This window comes from Mobula hypostoma, chromosome 17, assembly GCF_963921235.1.
Source record: "Mobula hypostoma chromosome 17, sMobHyp1.1, whole genome shotgun sequence".
Taxonomy (NCBI): domain Eukaryota; kingdom Metazoa; phylum Chordata; class Chondrichthyes; order Myliobatiformes; family Myliobatidae; genus Mobula; species Mobula hypostoma.
Window position 1 is genome coordinate 50,216,680 of NC_086113.1, and position 24,466 is coordinate 50,241,145.

Below are 24,466 nucleotides of genomic sequence, written 5' to 3' on the forward strand. Positions count from 1 at the left end.
GCTGCCACAAGAAAGATGCATCCATCAAGGACCCCACCATCCAAGGCTATGCTGTCTTCTTGCTTCTGCCATTGGAAATAAGGTACAGGTGCCTTATGTCCCATACCAACAGGTTTAGAAACAGTTATTACCCTTTAACCATCAGGTTTCTGAACCAGCATCGATAAATTCACTCACCTCCACAACAAACTGACTCCCCAACCTATGGACTCACTATTAAGGACTCTACAACTCACATTCTCACTATGTGTGTATGCCTGTATTTATTTGTATTCGCACAGCTTGTCTTCATTATACATTAGTTGTTTGTCAGTGTTTGTGTGGAGTTTTTCATTGATTCTATTGTATTTCTTTGTTCCACTGTGCATTCTTGCATGAAAATGAATCTCAGGATAGTATATGGTAACATATACATACTTCGATAATAAATTTACTTTCAACTTTGATTACTGCTAAATCCTTTATAATTGCAGACATACTGAACTCACACTCAATACCTTTCAATTTTCCTGCAAGTTTTTATAGAGTTAATGTACCATCATATTTCCATGTCTGTGGTGTGGCTGCTCTTTATTTCCAAACAATTTTAACTCTCTTCTCAGAACCTGAACATCAAATGCAATGTTTTCTCTTCCATGTTGGATCATTACCTCTGAAGCCCTTCAGAGGCTTTTGCTCTCTCTCGTTATTTCTCATTGACATTTTTTAACTCCCATAAACATGTTTTAATTGTATATCAGGTTCCACATGCACACAAACAATTCCCAGTGCAATTTCAACATCATCTCTCGCAATCCCATCCATGCTTCAGATTTATCAGCTAGTTCATCCAACATTCGGAATAAGAAACACTTTTTCAACTTAAATATCAGGAAATGCAAAGCCATTAACCACAATAAAGTATAGATCCCAACTACAATGAGAGTAAGCTAGTGAAAAACAATGTAAAAAGCGTTTCTGAATAGGAAAAACAACAAGCTACTATGTGGCCTTGATTCAATGATTCAGTCGAAGATAGCTTCAGGAATAAGGAAACAGCAGAGAAATTAAAACAAATAATTACTAAGGACAGGGTATGTCCAGTCAAGGACAAAGGAAGGAATTTGTGCTTGGAGTCAGAGCAAGTGGCTGATATTCTAAATGAAGATTTGAGCTGGTACTTACTGAGTTGAAGAGATTGGAGGACAGCAAAAAGAATGGGGCATGCTAATAAGCTGGAACATTTTGAGATCAAAGAATGCTGTATCTTCTGAAAAGCATTAAGGTGAATAACTCCCAGCCTAAAGAAGCAAGTAGGGAGATTGCTGGGTTTTAACAAGGATCTTTCTGTCCTCACCAGCAACCAGCAAAGTCCAGGGGGATTGGAGAGTAGCAAATATTGCACCTATGTTCAAGAAGGGAAAATGGATAATCCAGATAATTATAAGCCAGTGAGTATTAGAGAGGATACTGAAGGATAGCATTTATGCACATTTGGAAAAGCATGACTTGTTTAGGGACAGGCAGCATGGGTCTTACAAATATGACTGAATTTCTTAAGGAGGTGACAAAGGCGCTTGGTGAGGATAAAGCAGTGGATGTTAGCTATATGGATTAAGGAATTTAACAAGGTTTATCATGGTAGGTGGATTCAGAAGATGCATGGGATCCAGAGTATGTTGAAAGTTTGGAACTGGTTTACCCAGAGAGGACAAAGAGTATGGGTGGAAGGCTGTAGTTCTATCTGGAGGTTCATCTCCAGTGGTGTTGTGCAAGGATCAGTGCTGGGACCGCAGTTGTGTGTGATATATATCAATAACGGCTGAAAATACAGATAAGTGCATTAGCAAGTTTGCAGATGACACCAAGATTGGTGGAGTTGTGGACACTGTAAAGGACTATCAAACAGTATAGTGAGAAATCAGTTACAGATATGGGCAAAGAAGTGGTAGACAGAGTTTAATCCACGCAAGTGTGAAGTATTGTTCTTTGGGAGGCCAAATGGAAGAAGAAATTATAAGTTAATGGTCAGCCACTTAATAGCATTGAAGTACAGACAGGTTTTGGGGTCTAGGTCCACAGTTCTCTGAAAGTGATTATGCAAGTGCATAAGGTGGGAAGAAGGCATATGGAATGCTTGATTTCATTGGCAGAGATGTTATATAACAGTAAGGAAGTCATGCTGAACTCAGAATAATGTGTGCAGTTCCGGTCCAGCCCATTACAAGAAAGATATGGAAATTGTAGACAAGACGCAGAAGAAGTGTACCAGGATGCTGCCTTAATTAGAAAGTATGATCTATAAGGACACATTGGACAAACTTGGGTTGTTCTCCTTAAAGAATCAGAGGTTAAGCAGAAACCTGGTAGATGTTTTAAAAATTAAGGCAAGCATAGATGGGGCAGACAGAAATATCAAACACCAGAAGACCTTCTTTGCAGATTACAGGCGGGGAGCAATGTTCTCTCTAATTTGTAATGACCAGCGTGCACAAAAATCATGTGCTGTGCAATTTTTCCCCAGTGACAACAACGTGCGCACTGAATGATTTCTTCAATAAAAACAGTATAAATAAGCCAGTTCTAAAACCTGCAGACAAATCATCACAAACTCCACATTGTCAACACCATCCACATGAGAAATCAGAAAAGGAAATGTGATTGTATACAATCGTGAAGTATACTTAACATGCCAATGAGGTAAATGGTGATAACCTTACGTGCGCAGTTTAAATTCCTTTGTGCGCTAGTGGCAAAAGATGTGCGTGCACGCACACGTTCATACCTTAGAGGGAACCTTGGTGGGAAGTTCAAAGGTGACATGAGAGGCAAGATTGATTTTTTTTACATAGGTGCCTAGAAGAGGTTACCAGGGAGTCAGACATCCCACCCTGCAAAAACTTATTTCAGGGAGGTAGCACCATCAATTTGCGGGAGACTCCCGGAACTTCCGGGAGAGGTGGGATGTCTGCAATAGAGTAGCTCCTTAGCAGCTAGCCAGCTAGCTTAAATAACTTTAGCTATGCTAATGAACGAATGACACCTGTTAAACTCACCTCAACATGTCTTTTACAGTCTTAACCCACCATGGGCAATAGAAAAGTCACTGTTGCAAACAGTGCAGCAAGCAACACTGTCATTATTTTGACCCCTATTAAGCAGGGGTACACTTCAGTGTAGTCTAGGGTGACGTACGTTTCATATTTTCTTTTTTTGGAACACTCTGCCACTCTGACTTTTTTTGGAACTCTCTTGCTCTTGCTCTCGCTCTCTCTCTCTCGCTCGTGGTCTCTCTCACGCTTGCTTTCTTGCTCTCGCTTTCTCTCTCGCTCGCTCTCGCACGCTCTCTCTCTCGTGGTCGCTCTCTTTCGTGCTTGAATTCTTGCTCTTGCGCTCGCTCTCTCGCTCTTTCTCGTGTGTTCTCTCACGCTCGCTCTCAAAAAAAATCAATTTCCGGGACATTGTATACAATTTGCGGGCGTCAGGGAGACTCCCGGAACTTCCGGGAGAGGTGGGATGTCTGGGGAGTGGAATAGATAGTGGAAGCAGGCAGTCTAGTAGAGCTTTGAGACTTTTAGGCAGACACAGGAATATGAAAGGAATGGAACGTTATGAATGATACACGGGAGAACATCTATATAAACAGACATCAAGACTGACATAACACCAATCAAATGGCCTGTCCAGTGCTGCACTGTTCTTTATTAATATTTTATATGTTCCTTCATAGAAGTAGGCACAGGAATCCTCGTAGAAAGAGGTCTGGACTACAACGGAACTGAACAATCAGTCTGAATTGGTAGCATCAGTTAAAAAACAGTATTGCAGAAATTAACAGGATTGATAACCGACCAGTTTCTACATCAGATCACATCTGCCCCATGGGTTTCAGAGGTAGTCAAAGTCTATAGACTTCAGAGCAATTCCCACACTGAAATTTAAAAAAAGGAAGGAGATAAACTGGTGGACTTCAAGCCAGTTCGTGTGACACTAGTGGTAGGGAAAACCCTACAATCTATTGTTAAGGAAGTAACTTATGGACACTTAGTCGTAATGAACAAACTAGATAAAGGAAACTACCTGAAGTGAAGTATTTGGAGTTCCAGAAGGATTTCAAAAATGTTGGACAAGAAGGTATTATACAAAATTACATGCTATGAGATTAGAGCTAATTTACTGGTAGACTGAGAATTCATTAAAAGTAGAAACATGTAGGAATGAACTGGATTATTTTCTATTTGGAAGTTTGAGAACAGTAATGTGCCTTAAGAAACGGTGATGGGATCCTATTTGCTCACAATCAATATCAACGATTTGGATGAGTGGAGCAACCATATATCCATGTTTTCTGATGATGTTCAGCTAAATGCTCATGTGGGTTGTGACACTTAACACATTAAACTCCATTTGCCAAGGCTTTCACCCAGTCAATATATGTCAATGCAGAATCACAATATCCTTATCTTAACATGCCCTTCCACTTATCTTTATATCATTAACAAACTTGGAAAGCTTACATTTTATCCCCTCCTTGAAATCATTAGTGTATTTAGTAAATAATCGAAGGGGGGGGGGGGAGAGAGAGAGAGAGAGAGAGAGAGAGAGAGAGAGAGAGAGAGAGAGAGGAGGGAGGGAGGGAGGGAGGGACAGAGAGAGAGAGAGGGAGAGAGGGAGGGAGGGAGAGAGAGAAAGAAAGAAAGAAAAAGTTTAGAGGGACACAGACCAAACTTGGGCAAATGGGACCAACTTAGATTTACATCTTGGTCAGCATGGATGAGTTGGGTTGAAGGGCAGTATTTATGCTCTACTACTCAATGAATCGAAAATCTGATTGTTAGGGTACTTCACATGTTACATCCCTGTAGCCTGGGAAGAAGATATAGAGAAGCAGTTGAATTAATAAGGAATAGAAGGCTACAGGCCTAATGGGATCCATGTAGCCAGATACAACAGGGGGCATGAACATGGTAGGCTAAAGGGCTTGTTTGCATTGTACAACTCTGTGACTGTAGTTATTAAGACATTTGAAAACAGTCTGACACTCTGGAAGTTTTCAGGAAGAAAATTACTTTTATATAAATAGGAGTCTGCACAGTAGATATTGATAAGTCAGAATAGAAAAATCCATAATTTCGTCATAACATTAAAGGATTTAAATCATCAGCGATTCTCACACATATACATGCCAATAAAATTGTTTTACTAGTTAGCATCCAAAACACATCAGAATTTAATTGTCAAAATTAATAGCAAATACGACTATTAATAATTAATATCTTTCTTTATTTGAAGTACAGGTTTCCCCCGCCATCCGAAAGTAGAGCGTTCCTGTGAAACGGTTCCTAAGCCAGATTGTCGCAAAGCGAAGAAGCAATTACCATTTATTTATATGGGAAAATTTTGTGAGTGTTCGCAGACCCAAAAATAACACACCAAATCATGCCACATAACACATAAAACCTAAAATAACAGTAACATATAGTAAAAGCAGGAATAATATGATAAATACACAGCCTATATAAAGTAGAAATACTTTTCCACAACCATTGCCTGAACTGTTCTCCGTAGCGAAAATCTCACACAAGTGCCGTCGGCAGAAACACGGCGCAAGCACTTTCGGCAGAAAATCTCACGCAAGCGCTCTTGGCAGAAACACTCTCTCCAGTAGCCTTTAAACTATGAAGGTGCCAAATCATACCAAATAACGCATAAAAATACACAGCCTATATAAAGTAGAAATAAATGTATGTACAGTATAGTATCACTTACCGGAATTGGGAAAGCGCAGAGCACACTGATGATGGCGTGCTAATTAATTAGCATGTTTATTTCGGCTTTTTTCTTAAAGATGTGCTGTGTGCCTCCCAGCTACCGCTGCATTCTCCGCGAATCGGTATCTGTCCGCGGCCTGGGGGTTGGGGTGGTGGGACACTGGGGTGTCATCTCATCTTCAATCAGGGCAGGCAGGTCATCTCTGCCTGCCTCGATATCGATGGTCGAGGTTCGTCGTCTGCTGTGGCTGATGTGGAAGGCTTGCTTGTCTGCTGAGCCTCGCGCATTTTTAGATCATACAGTTCTTCGTAAGGACTCAAACCATCTTGCAAATATGCCCTAAACCAACCAACGCACCCTTTCAAAATTAAAGTCGCACTTTATCATTAGTCATTCGGTTTCGATTGTTATCCTTTCCTCTTCCAATAGCATCAGCTCTTCATCTATTAGTTCTTGGTCATGGGATGCCAAAACCTCTTCAACATCATCTTCGTCAACTTCCACAAGCCAAACTCACTTTGTCCTTACTTCGTTCACCACGATCGAAACGCTTAATTATATCTAGTTTTACGCTAAGTGTAACACCCTTACGAGCTCTGTTAGGCTTTTCCGATACCTTAGAACTCATCTTGCTAACGGTTGCTCATAGGCACGTGTTTAAGCAATGCCGGCTAGAATGCAGTTCCGAATCCGGGGGGGGGGGGGAGCGGCTGCTCGGGGCACGCGCTGCCTTTTTTTTAATCGCGCGCTGATTTTTTCTCCGCGCGCTGCCTTTCTTCATAACAGTGAAAACACCTTCTGTTAGCGAAAACAGGGAACAAATGTAGGTCTTTCAGAACAGTGAGGTTTCGTAAAGCGAATGTTCGAAAAGTGGGGGACAACTGTATTCATTCTTGGTTTTCAACATTGTAAATTTTGCTGAGCCATTTGGAAATCACAAACTGCAACTTCCATTCTATTATGCAAAGCTTCAATTAACATTGAAGAGCTTAAGGATGAAACATGAATCTTAATTTCAAAAATATTTCAGAATGTTAGGTTACTTTACTTACTTAATTGAGTTTCTGAAGTGATCTTCAGCTGGGCTTTTTACAGTGCAACTGTTTAGCAGCCATAAATCTGCACTGGATGAATTTTCTGCCAGTAGAAAGAAAAAAGGTAGTATTAGAAAATCGGTTTCTGACTTACTTCAGGACATTACTTTTAACAACAATTACTAAGAATTTTAGAATCAATAATCAAATGAAAACAAGGAGAGTCTAAGAGACAATAGACAATAGGTGCAGGAGTAGGCCATTCGGCCCTTCAAGCCAACACCATTCGGCCAGAACGTTTTCACAGAGAGTGGTAAGCACCTAGAATGTACTGCCAAAGAAATTGGCGGAGGCTGAGTACTGACAGTATTTAAGAAGTGTCTGTATTACCACTTGAAACACGTAGGCATTGAAGGCTATGGGCTAAATGCTAAAAGATGGAATGGGTGCCCACTGGATACTGTGGGCCAAATGGCCTGTTTCTATGCTATATGAGTCTGAAAAAATGCAAGATACGTTACAGAAGTTATGAAAGGATACACAATATTTTTTTGCGATCAGCCCTTCATGTAGGGCAGCATGGAATGCATCACACTTCCTTTCACCCAAGATCAATCCTAACCTCTGGTGCTGTCTGTACATAGTATACGCATTCTCTGTGAAAGCATGGGCTTCCTATGTGTGCTTTGATGTCCTCCCACTCTGCAAGGAAATAATAGATTAACCAGCTACGGTAAATTTTCACTTTGTGTAGGTTAGTAGCAAAAATAATCAAGAAGAAGTTCATGAAAATGTGTGATAGCATAAGTTACATGGATACAGGCAAATAATGAGAGGAGTAATGGAACTAGGGATTATTCCCTTTGGAACTGGCAAAGATCAAAAGAATGAAATAGCCTACTGACATTATAAGCATAACAGTAGACACTACACTTAAAATACAAACAATTCAATCACGCAGCAAAGTACAGAAAACATTCATACATAACACCCTAAATAAATAACTCGGCCGATGATCACAAGTCAGTGGCCTATACCCCCATAGGGGTGATGGGCTTAAAGAAAGAAGATAAGACCCTAAACAAATGTTTTATAACAAAAGTCAGTCTTTATCAATGATACCTAACATCCTGAGAAGTAATAAATGTTAAAAATGATATTACCTGACTGTTAAATTTGCAAAGATTTTTATGCCAGTTCTGTAGTGGATTGCCAGCAATTACCCACAATTCCAGAGTTCACAGCTTTGGCAGATGAAGACATAGTCATAGTCATACTTTATTGATCCCGAGGGAAATTGGTTTTCGTTACAGTTGCACCTTAAATAATTAAATAGTGATAAAACCACAAATAATTAAATCGTAGTATGTAAATTATGCCAGGAAATAAGTCCAGGACCAGCCTATTGGCTCAGGGTGTCTGACCCTCCAAGGGAGGACTTGTAAAGTTTGATGGCCACAGGCAGGAATGACTTCCTCTGACGCTCTGTGTTGCATCTCGGTGGAATGTGTCTCTGGCTGAATGTACTCCTGTGCCCAACCAGTCCATTATGTAGTGGATGGGAGACATTGACCAAGATGGCATGCAACTTGGACAGCATCCTCTTTTCAGACACCACCGTCAGAGAGTCCAGTTCCATCTCCACAACATCACTGGCCTTACGAATGAGTTTGTTGATCCTGTTGGTGTCTGCTACCCTCAGCCTGCTGCCCCAACACACAACAGCAAACATGATAGCACTGACCACCACAGACTCGTAGAACATCCTCAGCATCGTCCGGCAGATGTTAAAGGACCTCAGTTTCTTCAAGAAATAGAGACGGCTCTGACCCTTCTTGTAGACAGCCTCAGAGTTCTTTGACCAGTCCAGTTTATTGTCAATTCATATCGCCAGGTATTTGTAATCCTCCACCATGTCCACACTGACCCCCTGGATGGAAACAGGGGTCACCGGTGCCTTAGCCCTCCTCAAGTCTACCACCAGCTCCTTAGTCTTTTTCACATTAAGCTGCAGATAATTCTGCTCACATCATGTGACAAAATTTCCTACCGTAGCCTTGTACTCAGCCTCATCTCCCTTGCTGATGCATCCAACTATGGCAGAGTCATCAGAAAACTTCTGAAGATGACAAGACTCTGTGCAGTAGTTGAAGTCCGAGGTGTAAATGGTGAAGAGAAAGGGAGACAAGACAGTTCCCTGTGGAGCCCCAGTGCTGCTGATCACTCTGTCGGACACACAGTGTTGCAAGCACACGTACTGTGGTCTGCCAGTCAGGTAATCAAGAATCCATGGCACCAGGAAAGCATCCACCTGCATCGCTGTCAGCTTCTCCCCCAGCAGAGCAGGGCGGATGGTGTTGAATGCACTGGAGAAGTCAAAAAACATGACCCTCACAGTGCTCGCTGGCTTGTCCAGGTGGGCGTAGACACAGTTCAGCAGCTAGACGATGGCATCCTCAACTCCTAGTTGGGGCTGGTAGGCGAACTGGAGGGGATCTAAGTGTGGCCTAACCATAGGCCGAAGCAGCTCCAGAACAAGTCTCTCCAGGGTCTTCATGATGTGGGAGGTCAATGCCACCGGTCTGTAGTCATTGAGGCCGCTGGGACATGGTCTCCAATAACGTTGTAATTAAAATTGGGGATACTTTAAGAAATCAGAAATGGAAAATGAAAAATGACTTGTGGCGTTGTACAGAGAAGAGATACTATGGTTGATACAAAGAAATAGGGATTTTATACATGAGGCTTTTTTTAATCTGAGGCCAGGGTAACTCAACAAAAACAAAACTGGTTTGTGAATGAGATTTAATATAAGGAAGGCTTTTTAAATAACTTCAAATCTTAAAGCATAGGATATTTCTGGCCAACTGACATTTCCAGTTTTTGTTTCAATGTTCAGCATGTTCAAATTCCTATAAAGAAACAGTAAATTGCTCAGCTTTTATTTTCCAGTGTTCAACGCTAAGCTAAAATTTGACAGCCTTCTTCTCCACGTTGCAGGTGTTATGGAAGCAATCAACCCAAGTTCACCACAAACCTCCCTTTCAAATAAAACAAAGATAAAGACCAGTGTCCCATTTGTGTGCATTGTAAATGCAAGAATTAAATGCAATTTTGTTCAAAAGACTTTAGGCATATTAATACCAATGCTGGTATTCTGGGCCATCTTAATTTGTTGATGAACGTAAATCACAAATCAAACTGAGTTTTCCATCACTCTCCATTTCATCACAAAGCTTTGTCCTCACCACAAATATTATATACATATAAAAAACCTTCCTTCAATATCATAGAACCTCAGAAAGAGAAGATAGCTTCTAGTGTATACCAGCTGTTCCTATTTACTATTATCACTTCTACAATTCAGCTCTCTAGTTAATATTGCCTCTCCTTATTATTCCCACTCATTTGTAACAATTTGCATTTATCAGCACTAAATTTCACCTGCCACATGTCTGCCAATTTCCTGTGGCTGTATATACCTAAAAATCTATCATTATCCTTTTCAGAGTTCACTACGCTTACAAGCATAGTATTATCCAAGATTTGGAAAATGCATCCTGTACACTAAATTCCACTCATTAAAATACATCAAAAAATGTCTTAGCACCAACCCTGGAAAGCACATTACCCAAGAACAAAGAAAAGCAAGTTGCCAGTACACTGCACATTCTATCATGTGGGCAGATTTCTATCCATTCAGTTACTGCACCATTTATTCTCTGACATTCTGTGATAAGCCTGCATTGTGCCACTTGATCAAATGCTTTGTGAAAGTCCATATATACTCCATCAACCGGGTTTTCCTCCTCAACGCTCTTACCTTCTAAGCACTCTATCAAGCTGGCTAAAAATGACTTGACCTTCAAAAAAAAACAATGCCACACTTTCCATAAGCAATCCACATTTTTTTTCTAAGCCCCTGCTAATTCTGTTCCTAATAACTTATTCCAAAAGCTTCCCTGCCGCCATGGTTAAACTGAAATTTAAACAGAAGAAATCTGGAAATACCCAGTGGGTCAGGTGGCACAGGTAGATAGATAAACAAGTTTCTAGTCAAAATCTCTGGTTAATCAGAAGTGGGAAGATTTAGAGATAAAGTAAAGTTTTAAGTTACAATGGAAGAGGAAAGAAACAGACGGAACCAGAGGTTAGACCTATAATACAGTCCAAACTAAGAGAGATTTAATGGCCTCGTCCACACATGGTATAACTAGTCTTCCTAGTATCTCATAATCATCAAGTTTTGCCCTTTCCTAGCTTAACTGTATCATCCTTCTCTGAGATGGCAGCAGCATCTTCTTCTCTTTCCAACAAATACATCTAATATTGGATCATTTTTCTCAATAAATAAATGATCAAGTATAATGTTTTTGTGTTATTTATTTAATTGAGGGTTTCTTTATCGGGTTTTAGCACTTAGGTGAAGATTTGATCACATTTTAGGTCATATTTATGCAGAAATAGAGAAAATTCTACAGGGTTCACAAACTTTCTAGCATCACTGCATGCTGGTGATATTAAACCTGATTCTGAACACTTGGCTGAATGACACAAACACCTATCACACAATATGACCATGCTGCCTTCAGGCTATTTCAGTTTCCCGAATACCTTCTCCTTAGGAATAGCGATTACACTCACTTCTACCACCTGACACTTTTGAATTTCTGGCATACTACTAGCGATTTCCACAATTAAGACTGATGGAAAGTAATTATTCTGTTCATCTGTCATTTGTTCGTTCCCCTTTACTACATCACCAAAGTGGCTTTACCCAATCACATACATTTCCTTTAGCCTACCCCTCACTCGCAGAAGCATCTCTGCAACTGATACCCTGCACTTTCATTTGAAGAATATCTTGTGCACACTTTACGGAAGGCCTTCTGCAACTTCAAACACAATATATCATCTTGTTTCCCCTTGTCTAGTCTTCCAATCACAACCTCAGAAAATTCCAAAAGATTGTCAAAAATAATTTTCCTTTCATAAACCCATACTGACTCTGCACAATGCTATTTCCTTAATTATGGATTCTGGCACGGATCTGTGGAGATTGCTGAAAACATCTCTTCCTCGCTGACAATCAACACTGGTGCACCTCACGGGTGTGTGCTTATCCCACTACTCTACTCTGTATACCCATGACAGTGTGGCTAGGCATAGCTCAAATCCCATCTATAAATTTGCTGATGATGCAACCATTGTTGGTAGAATCTCAGATGGCGATGAGAGGCATACAGGAGCAAGATATGGCAACTAGTGGAGTGGTGTCACAGCAACAACCTGGCACTCAACGTCAGTAAGACAAATGAGCTGATTGTGGACTTCAGGAAGGGTAAGACGAAGGTACACATACCAATCCTCATAGAGGGATCAGAAGTGGAGAGAGTGAGCAGTTTCAAGTTCCTTGGTGTCAAGATCTCTGAGCATCTAACCTGGTCCCAACATATTGATGCAGTTATAAAGAAGGCAAGACAGCAACTATATTAGGAGTCATTAGGAGTTTGAAGAGATCTGGTACGTCAACAAACACACTCAAAAACTGGACAGCATTCTGACAGGTTGCATCACTGTCTGGTATGTGGGAGGGGGAGGGGCTGGTGGCTACTGCACAGGACTGAAAGAAGCTGCAGAGATTGAAAATTTAGTTGGCTCCATCTAGGGTACTAGTCTACAAAGTACCCAGGACACCTTCAAGGAGTGGTGTCTCAGAAAGGCAGCGTCCATTATTACAGACCTCCAGCACCCAGAGCATGCCCTTTTCTCACTGTTACCATCAGGTAGGAGATACAGGAGCCTGAAGACACACATTCAGCTATTCAGGAACAGCTTCTTCCCCTCTGCCATCCGATTCCTAAATGGACATTGAACCCTTGAACACTACCTCACTTTTTAAATATATAATATTTCTGTTTTTTTGCACGATTTTTAATCTATTCAATATATGTATACTGTAATTGATTTACTTATTTATTTATTATTATCATCTTCTTCTATATTATGTATTGCATTGAACTGCTGCTGCTAAGTTAACAAATTTCATGACACATGCGGGTGATAATAAACTTGATTCTGATTCAGGTGCTTTTCCGCCTACCAGAATAACAGGCATGTGGATCCTTTTTCTCTTTCCCCTCCTTTTTCAAATAGTGACCTTATCTAAGTGATGAATGCATTTGCTCTGGAAAGAATAACGAATGTTGCCTTGATTAGAAGACAATTTGTCAGTGGGGGGAAAAAATTATAAGATCAAATACTCCCTTCAATTGGTAAAACAAGAAAGCATGCCATAAACTTCAACTGATGTTGGAACGGTCCTCAATTGTACAATGAGCAAATCAAATGCAAAAGTAGACTCTAAATAAATTCTGGCTGGTGGTGTAGTGGCATCAACATTGAACTTCAAGGCAGATGGTCCTGAGTTCAAACCCAGCCGGGTCCCAACCTGGGCAGCAGCAGTATCTGTGTGGAAGAAAGGCCTGGCAATCTACTTCCGTAACTTGCCAGGAAAACCCTATGGACCTATGGTCCATGAGGTCACGAAGAGTCGGACTCTACTTAATGGCTGAACAACAAACACTGAAATTCCACAAAGCAGCATTTCTTACTAGAATAATCCTAAAATTATAGGCAAATGGAAAATATGACTAATGCAATTTTACCACTGATACAGAAACATGGGTGTAATAATCTTGAGCCATTCAAAGTTTATATAATTTACTGCACATATACAAAACAGTACTGAGTAGTCTCGCAAAGATCTTACATTGAAATGTGACTACTGAAGTAATATTATCTCAATTCTAAGAATAAGTATATTCCAATTTTTTCCAAAAAGGTAATTTTTTTCTAGTTCAAACAAGTTGTTGGATACTTGTACCTGGAAATCATATTTCCTGCCTATCCATGAACATAGATACTCTTCACAAATATTTGGAGAAGTACTAAAGCAGATGCTGGAAATTAAAAGTAAAAGAGGAAAATGCTGGAAATATTCAGATCCGGCAGTAATCATGAATAAAGCAAAACAAGTGTCAGTCAATTACTTCCTTCAGAACTGGCAATCAATATTTATTCCTGCAATATGTTGTAATTTTATTAAGCCATTACTTTCTATTAGCCATCATGAGCGGTGGTCTAAATGGAACACGATTCAAACTTGATGTCATGAAGTCTTAGCATGCAAATTATCAATCTTCATTACACTCACTTTGTTTTACTGAATATAACCACTCTAAGACTAAGACAAGTGTTCAGTTTTACTGAATTGGTGGATGTATGATCATTCAACTGAGTAAACTATTCGATTTTTAACCATCTGGCATCTGTTCTGCATCTGCATTTGAACAATGGAACAGCTGAGTAGGGTATTGAGAGTTTATGCCTGTTAAAGCTTTTTTAAGTGCAACAGAGTCAACACCTTGTGCTGTCTCAAATAAAAGACAAAAAAAAAAGCAGCCCTAGTTCAAAGCCCACTAAGTGAGTAATATTTAGCCAGGGAGGTGTATGGGCCTGTCAGCTAACATGTCTGCACTCCTTTTCAAAGACATCCTTTAACTGTTGCTAATTAATAATCTGATAATCTGCTGATTCAGGAAAGACAAAAGGTGGAAGTGTGTGTTTCATGACAAACTGCTGTGCTCTGATGTGGTGGTTATCCCGATCCTGGGTTCACCAAACTTCGTACACCTAATGACCAAATAGTTTTCATTCTATTTATCAAGGGAGCTCTCATCCGTGATCCAGACCACAGCTTACACACCACCAGTGCATGACTATGATTAAGTGCCTGGGTTACCGCATGATGCCATCACCAAACAAGAAACAGTCCATCCCAACGCATTTCAAATCATAGTCAGGGATTTCAATCAGGCATGCTTGAAGAAACCCCTGCCCAAATACCATCAGTATATAACCTGCAGCTCCAGAAGTCCCAACATACTTGACCGCTGTTATACTAAGATAAAGAATGCTTACCATTCCATGCCCAGACAGCATTTCAGGAAATCTGATCACTTGGCAGTCTTTCTACCTGCATACAGGCAGAGACTAAAGAGCAAGGATCCAGAGATTTGGACAACGAAGAAGTGGTTGCACGAGGCAGACGAATGGCTATAGGATTGCTTCAAGTCAGTAGACTGGGCCGTGTTCAAGAACTTATCTGTGGATCTGAATGAATACATGATCATTGTCACAGACTTTATAAAAAGAGTTGTAGACAAGTGTGTCCCCACAAAATCATTCAGAGTCTTCCACAACCAGAATCCCTGGATAAACCATGAGATCTGCAATTTGCTGAGGGCCAGAACAGAGGCATTCAGGTCTGGAGACCAATAAAATTACAAGAAGTCTAGGTACGAACTCCGGAAAGCCATTTCACAGGTGAAGTCGCAAATCCAGACTAAACTTGAATCAATGATGGATGTTCAACCATTGTTGCAGGGGTTGAAATCAAGCTACAGAGGCTACAACAGGGCTATGCTTCCAGCAGAGCTCAGTAGCTTCTATGCTCGCTTTGAACGTTAAAACATGCAGGAACCATCACAAACTCCCAGAGTTCCCAATGATCCTGTGATTACTGACTCTGAGGCCGATGTGCGAGCATCCTTCAGAAGGGTGAACTCACAGAAAGCATCCAACCCAGATGGGGTATCTGGTCAAGTATTAAAGACCTGAGCTGATCAGATCAGCTGGCAGGAGTGTTTACTGAGATCTTTAACCTCCAGCTTCAACAGTTTGAGCTACCCACCTGCCTCACGCAGGCTTCAATTATAGTGGTACCTAAGATGAACATGGTAACCTACCTCAATGACTATCGCCCATGACAGCTTGCATCCACAGTGATGAAGTGCTTTGAGAAGGTGATAAAACTCATCAGCTCCTGCCTGAGAACCGACTTGTTCAGCTCCAATTTGCCGACCAATGCAACAGGTCCATAGCAGATGCCATTTCATTGGCTCATCACTCAACCCTAGAACATCCGGACTGCAAAGTTGCATACATCTGGATAGTCTTTACCGACTACAGCTCAGCATTCAATACTATTGTATCCACTGAGTCATCCACTCAAAACTAATCAATAAGTTTCAAGACCTTGGCCTTGGTACCTCCTTGTGCAGTTGCATCCTCTATTTCCTCACTTGCAGATCCCAGTCAGTTTGGATTGGCAAAATCTCCTCCACAATCTCCATCAGCATGGGAACATCACAAAGCTGTGTGCTTAGCCTCCTGCTCTACTCACTTTACACTTATGACTGTGAAGCTAAGCACAGCTCCAACACCATATTCAAGTTTACTGATGACACCACTGCCGCAGGCTGAATCAAAGGTGGTGGCAAATCAGCATATAGGAGAGAGACTGAAATTCTGGCTGAGTTATGCCACAGCAACAGCCTCTTACTCAATGTCAGCAAAACAAAGAGTTGATCATTGGCTTTAGGAAGAGGAAACCAGAGGTCCATGAACCAGTCATCATCAGGGAAACAGAGGTGGAGAGGGGCAGCAACTTTAAATTCCTCAGTGCTGTCATTTCCGAGGACCTGGCAGCACGAAAAGTGCATCTACAAAGAAAGAACAGCAGCACCTTCACTTCATTCGGAGTTTGCAAAGATTCCGCATGACATCTATAAGTTTGACAAACTCCTATAGACGCATGGTGAAGAGTCGACTGGCTGCATCACAACTGGTACGGAAACACTAATGCCCTTGAACGGAATCCTACAAAATGTAGTGGATACTGCCCAGTCCATCACAGGTAAAACTCTCCCCATCATTGAGCATTATCTCCATGGTACATTGTCACAGGAAAACAGCATCCATCAACAGTAACCCTCATCAACTAGGACATGCTCTCTTCTCGCTGCTGCCATCAGACAGAAGGTACAGGAGCCTTAGAACTCACATCACCAGGTTCAGGAACAGTTATTAGCCCTCGACCATCAGGCTCTTGAACCAAAGGGGATAACTTCAGTCAACTTCATTCGCCCATGTCACTAAAACTTTTCCCACAACCTCTGGACTCACTTTCAAGGACTCTGCACCTCATGTTCTCGATATTTATTGCTTAGTTATTTATCATTATTATTATTATTATTATTTCTTCGTTCTTTTTGTATTTGCAGTTTGTCATCTTTTGCAGACTGGTTGTACACCCAGTTGGTGCAGTTTTTCTTTGATTCTATTATGGTTATAGGATTTATTGATTCTGTTGTGTTTCTTTGTATTTGCTGTGAATGCCCACAGGAAAGTGAATCTCAGGGTAGTATATATGTAACATAAATGTACTTTGATAATAAATTTAGTTTGAACTTTATTGCAGAATAACAATCTGTGAAGCTACATCCTGATATGGATGGGATATATCTTTGGCACATTTTTTTTAAGAAATATCAAAGACAAAGGAGAAAAACAACCTACAACGAATGCTTTACAGAAGCATGATGACACAACATTTGGCTCCTAGCTCCAAGAGGAGATATTGTGGTGAATGACGTACAGTTTGTTCAAATGAGTAAATTTTAAGTACATGCTGATGTGCACTGGGTCTTTCAAATACAGACTTCTCAGAGGACATACATTTTTAAATATTTTCAGATTTTTAAGATTGACAGTCCTATCACATTTGAAAACTTGAAGATATACAGCAATTTCAGGGAAATATGGGCACAATAGATGGATACAACACTTTCAAGCATTTCAAATCGAAATTGAAGTTGCAAATGGAGCAGTAATAGACATGAACAGTTGCGAAAAGGAGTTGATAATAGCAGATTATGGAAAGGTAAATGCTTCAAGGGAATTGTTAACATAATATAGCCAAGAAAGGAATTCAGATGGATAGTCATTGTTTTCTTAAGATTATTCACAACCAGCATTACAAAATATGACATATACTGGCATTACTTTTCTTGCATAACGAAGATAAAACCATTTATGTGATACTACCACAGATAATTCTGTGTATTTTATACATCAAAAGTGGTTGTGTGCTTTCCATCGATACTACCTACAACAACCTCATGATCCAGGACAGAATTCCAAAATGATTGCCACGAAGATGCAGAGCAATACCAGAACTGTACTTCAATGAATTCCCAATGCATAGTTTTACCAGTGCAATTTTGGAATGAGGATCAATTATAAAAATTCTAACTATATAGATTCTAGCCTTCTAAGAAAAGTAAAGAATTAAGTCTTTAAAATAACAAAATTTTACTAGAAGTGTAAACCATTGCCAACCCCACATCTCCCAATGATCCTTTGATCTCAATATCTGAAGCTGACGTGCGGGCTGCCTTCAAGAGGGTGAATCCAAGGAAAGCATCTAGACCAGACAGAGTACCTGGCCTTGCACTAAAAATCTGTGCTAACCAACTGGCTTGTGTGCACTGAGATCTTTAACCTCCCACTTCAGCATTGTGTGGTGCCCACCTGCTTCAACACGGTGGCCTGCCTCAATAGCTATCGTCCAGCTGCACTTACATCCACAGTGATGAAGTGTTTTGAAAGGTTGGGGATAAAACATATCAGCTTCTGCCTGACAGGTGACTTGGATCTGCTCCAATTTGTCTACCGGAGCAAAAGATCCACAGCAGATGCCACCCCACTGACTCTTCACCCAATCTTGGAACTACAAGACAGCAAAAGTTTTTTTTTATTCATTTACAGGATGTGGATATTGCCAGGTAAGCCAGCATTTGTTGCCCTTGAGAAGGCGATGATGAACTGTCTTCTCTAAGTCCTGAGGTGTAGGTACACCCACAGCGCTGTTAGGGAGGGGATTCCATGATTTTGACCTGGCGACAATGACGGAATGGCAATATGTTTCCAAGTCAGGATGGTGAGTGACTTGGAGGGGGTTTTCCAAGTGGTGGTGTTCCCAGGTATCTGCTGTTCTCGTCCTTCTAGATATAATGGTCGTGGGTCTGGAAGGTGCTGCCTTAGGAAATTTGGTGTGTTTTTGCAGTGCATCTTGTAGATAGTACACACTGTCGCCAATGTTCATCGAAGGTGGTGAGATTGGATGCTTGTGGAAGGGGAACCAATCAAGTCGGCTGCCTTGGACTGGATGGTGTCGAGCTTCTTGAGTGTTTATGGAGATGCTCTCATCCAGGCGAGTGGCCAGTATTCCATTACACTCCCAACCTGAGCCTTGTAGATGGCTTTGGGGAGTCAGGAGGTGAATTACACAGTGCAGGATTCTTAGCTTTTGACCTGCTCTGGTAGCCACGGTGTTTATATGACTAGACCAGTTCAATTTCCTGTCAATGGTAACCCCCAGGATATTAATAGAAGGGGATTCAATGATGGTGATGCCAGTGAAGGTACATACATAAGGATGCTCTTTATCAACTCAGCATTCAATACCATCATCCCCTCAAAACCAATCAATAAGCAATAGGATTCTGGATTTCACTTGCAGACCCCAGGCAGTTCAGACTGGCAACAACATCTCCTCCACAATCTCTATCAACACAGGTGCACCACAGGGCTGTGTCCTTAGTCCCCTGCTCTACTCGCTTTACACTTATGACTGTGTGGCTAAGCACAGTTCCAATGTGATGAATTAGCATTAAAGGAGGGAAATTGAAAATTTGGCTGAGTGGTGTCATAAAAACAACCTGCTAATGTCAGTAAAACAAAGAAACTGGTTATAGACTTCAGGAGAGGGAAACTGGAGGTCCATGAGCCAGCCTTCATCGGAGGATCAGAGAGGTGAGGGTTAGCAACTGGGTTCCTGGGTGTACTATTTCAAGGGACCTCTCCTGAACCCAGCACACAAGTACAATTATGAAGAAAGCACAGCAGCACTTCTACCTCCTTAGCAGTCGCAGGGATTTGGTATAACATTGAAAACTTTGAGGAACTTCTATAGATGTGCAGTGGAGAGTATATTGCCTGGGTGCATCACAGAAACACCAATGCCTTTGAATGGAAAATCCTACAAAAGGTATTGAATTTGAATCATGGATAAAACCCTCCCAACCATCTTCATCTATGTGAAACGCTGTCATTGGAAAGCAGCATTCATCATCAGAGATCCCTACCACCCTGGCCATGCTCTTTTCTCACTGCTGCCGTCAGATAGAAGGTACAAGAGCCTTAGGACTCACACCACCAGGTTCAAGAACAGTTACAATCCACAACCATGAGGCCCTTGAACAAAAGGGGATAACTACTCACTTGCCCATTTATTGAGCAGTTCCCACAACCAATGATCTCACTTCAAGGTTTATTTATCTTGTTTTCTCATTTTGTCATTATTTACTGCAATGTACTTGCATTTCAATAGTTCAATAGTTTCATTTAATATCAAGATGTATACAATATACAACCTGAAATTCTTACTCTCCACAGACATCTCAGAAAAGAGAAACCCCCAAAGACTGAATAAGAACCCCAAAGCCCCCTGACCTCCCACACACAAGCAGAAGCAAGCAGCATCAATCCTTCCCCTACCCCACTACTGATTCTAGCATAAAGCATCAACATTCCCACCTCCCACCATGCAAGCAAAAGTTTGCTGTCTTTTGCACTCTGTTTGATCTTACATTGATCCAGTTATACTTACTATTCTATAGACTTGTTGAGTATACCCGCAGGAAAATAAATCTCAAGGTTGTATATAGTAACATACATGTAGTTTGATAATAAATTTTACTTTGAACTTTTGAACTTCAAATTTGCACTTAGTGAATCTTTCTTTCCCCAGTACTACAGTTTAGTATTATCCTTGCCTGTTAAGTCATGTGTCAAAATTTACTTAGAAATTATTATGGTTTTAGCATTTGCAAGCAAATGAATGTTTCTTTGCTGGTTTTAGTGAATAGTTCATGAACAATTCCTGAGATTTTGCAAACTTCATTCCATTTATTATGGATCAGAAATTCCCCCAGGAAAAAAAATCAGCATGCACTGCAAAAGACTGCCAAAACAACACCCACTTTTTCTCAATGAAGTTAATACTTGTTGAGAAGCTTTAGCAACATAATAAATGGAATTGTATTGAATGTAATACAAAAGGATCTAGTGCTTTCCAGGCGTAGTTGATAAATAAACTCTTCTTGTGCTTCCTGTACCCAGCTAGAAGCTCAAGGAGAGTTCATTGAGTGCAATACTTTGTGGGACTGGTTATATCTATTCTAAATTCAAACTAATGGAACTGGGAATAATAATAATAAATATTAAAGGGAGAGATAATTTGAACAATAATGCTAGCTATGCATGCTGAATCAGCAAATGTACCAAAACAGACAATTTATCACACATGGAGTTTTGCCAGGCTCATACAACATCAATAATAGGTCAAGTAGCATCTGTAGGGAAAAAGGAAACGTCAACCCACTATGTTCCTCCAGCAGATTGTTTGCTGCTCCAGATTCCATCATTTGCAGTCCCTTGCATTCTCATATCCAACATCATCTGATGTTTCAAGTATTTAAACTTCGAAGTATAATCATAGATTTTCTGTTGTTTCTTTTGGCAATTGCAATCAAATAATTAAAATAACTAAACCTTCCTTTACAAATGGCAGACAAATATATTTCTGTCTCACAAATATAGAGATATTTGAAACACAATTAAAACAAAACAATCAAAATGAAACACAATTAAAACAAAACAATTAAAATAAAACAAAACATAATCAAAACAAAATTAAAATTTTAAGAAATCACCTGAATATAAAATCCCCCCAACCTCTGAAATTAATTGAGACAGGACAAATGATTGTTTAAAAGAAACATAAGAAAACCAAGGGATCATTGTACAGGTTTCCCCCGCCATCCGAAGGTAAAGCGTTCCTATGAAACGATTCGTAAGCCAAAATGTCGTAAAGCGAAGAAGCAATTACCATTTATTTATATGGGAAAATTTTGTGAGCATTCGCAGACCCAAAAATAACCTACCAAATCATGCTAAATAACACATAAAACCTAAAATAACCGTAATATATAGTAAAAGCAGGAATGATATGATAAATACACAGCCTATATAAAGTAGAAATACTTCTCTACAACGATTGCCTGCACAGATCTCCGTAGCGAAAATCTCACGCAAGCGCTGTTGGCATAAACGCGCTCTCCAGTAACCTTTAAACTATGAAGCTGTCAAATCTACCAAATAACACGTAAAAATACACAGCCTATATAAAATAGAAATAATGTATGTACAGTGTAGTATCACTTACTGGAATTGGGAAAACAGCGCCGAGCACACTGATGATAGTGTGTTAGACTGAGTCGCCGCAGGCTGGGTATTGCAGTGGCCCCCACCCTCCGGGTCGCCGACCCGATACATTGCCGCGAAGAACGCAGCGGTAGCCAGGAGGCACCCAGCACATCTTTAAGAAAAATGCCGAAATAAACATGCTAATTAATTAGGTGCTGCCCGGCACGTAAATGTTGGCGCAGATCAGAGGCGATTGCCGATTGCATCGCCTCTGATCTGGGCCGACAATTACGTGTTAGGCGGCACCTAATTAATTAGCATGTTTATTTTGGTTTTTTTCTTAAAGATATGCTGTGTGCCTCCCGGCTACCACTGCGTTCTTTGCGAATCGATACAGTATTTGTCCAGGGCCCGGGTGTTGGGGTGGTGGGCCACAGGGGTGTCATCTCATCATTGATGAGGGCAGGCAGCTCACCTTCTCCTATGACTGCCCTCCTCGATGTCGAAGGTCGAGGTTCATCGTCTGCTGTGGCTAATGTGGAAGGCTTGCTTGACTGTTCCTCGCACATTTTTCTATCATACAGTTGTTTGTAAGCACTCAAACCATCCTGCAAATATCCCCTCAACCTACATACCCTTTCAAAATTAAAGTCGTACTTTATCATTGCAGCAAAAATCTCACGCAGTTGCTTCAATTTTTGCATTCGGTTTCGATTGTTATCCTTTCCTCTTCCAATTGCATCAGCTCTTCATCTATCAGTTCTTGGACATGGGATGCCAAACCTCTTCAACATCATCTTCGTCAACTTCCACAAGCCAAATTCACTTTGTCCTTGCTTCGTTCACCACGATCGAAACGCTTAATTATGTCCAGTTTTACGCTAAGTGTAACACCCTTACTCTTTCAGGCTTTTCCGACACCTTAGAACTCATCTTGCTAATGGCTGCTCAATGCAACGTGTTAAAGCAATGCCGTTCTGAATCCAGGGGAGAGCGGCTGCTCGGGGCGCGCGCTGCCTTTTGGCGCGCACTGATTTTTTTGCACGCTGATATTTTATCATGCGCTGCCTTTCTTCGTAACAGTGAAAACACCTTCTGAAAGCGAAAACAGGGTACTAATGTAGGTCTTTCGTAAGTGAGGTTTCGTAAAGCAAAAGTTCGAAAAGCAGGGTACACCTGTACTTAAAACTTTTAATTAGAATTTGGTTCACTGATATATAGAAGTATCAAAACTCCTCTATAATATTTATTAAAAAGTTATGCTTTCACACTTGCAATGACCCTACAGACAAAGAACAAAAACATTAAGTTTAATGTGTAAAAGAGTTGTTGATTATTAGCACAGATGCAATGGGTCAAATGGCAGGTTATTTCACCATGGCAACAAGAAACAGCAAGATACTGGTCATAGTCCAATAGCAGGGAAAGTAGGGTAGCAGAAAAAGCATGAAAAATATCACAAGAATCAAATAACTTAGTGCTCAAAATCAGAGATGTTACTATGGAGAAGACTCCCAAGGCCAGCAATATGCATTCCCCAGTCAAACAAGTTATAGAGCAATGTTACATTCACCTTAATACATTATTTGAAAAAATACTCCTGTACAGCAGTGCACACATATAAGAAGATCTACTTGCTGTGAACATCAAATCCATCTCTCATTAAGCTGCACAGCATCTTTGCATCTTCATGTTGAAATCTGTCTAGTCAAGTTCTTCTTCACAGAACTGAAACTAATCAGGTCTAAGCAAACAGCAGTATCATCCATGGATGTGATACATTGCTGCTTCAGCTTGTCCAAGTCAGTCGTCATCTCATTTATTCAGCAGTTATATCTCCAAAAAGTGAAGCTAGAATAACAGGGACTGACAGAAGTTGCTCTCCGTGCACCTTGAAGTAACTACAAATATGTACTACCTCCACTAAATTCTCTGTATGAACTTCCTCCACTCATTGTCATCATGGGTAATGGTATAGAGCCATACTGAGATTGGTGAAAACCTTTAGTTTTGCATGTCATCCAGACAGATCATGCTATACATAAATATGTGAAGGGAGTAAACAGAAAAATAGAATGCAGATGGCTTCTTTATGAATAATGACAACAGCAAACACTTTTATTACCATCTCTCTCAACCCTCACTGCCTCCAGGCTTAAGTTCACAATAATTTGTGAATAGATGGGCCATTCATGATTGGTCAGAGCATGAAGGGATACGGGAGGAAGCAGGAGATTGGGACTGAAAGGAAAATGGATCAGCCATGATGAAATGGTGGAGCAGACTCGATGGGCCAAATGGCCTGATTCTGCTCCTATATCTTACGACCTTATGGTCTATGGTCTAAACTAGAACAATTTAGAGAGTGCAGGACAGATACATCCCAAAGAAGAAGTATTCTAAAGGAATGATGACACAACCATGGCTGTCAACGGAAGTCAAAGCCAATATAAAAGCTAAAGGGAAGCCATATAATAGAACAAAAATTAGTGGAAAGATAGAGGATT

General features: G+C 40.6%; 1 protein-coding gene across 2 annotated transcripts in view; it reads right to left on the reverse strand.

The window, feature by feature from the left end:
- The window catches only part of cdkal1 (CDK5 regulatory subunit associated protein 1-like 1), a 522,933-nt gene that overhangs the window by 445,906 nt on the left and 52,561 nt on the right, over positions 1–24,466 (reverse strand). For both annotated transcript variants that reach the window (XM_063069880.1, XM_063069879.1), the window contains exon 4: positions 6,804–6,888. In XM_063069880.1, coding sequence (XP_062925950.1) covers positions 6,804–6,888 — 85 coding nt within the window. The remainder of the gene's footprint in view (positions 1–6,803; positions 6,889–24,466) is intronic.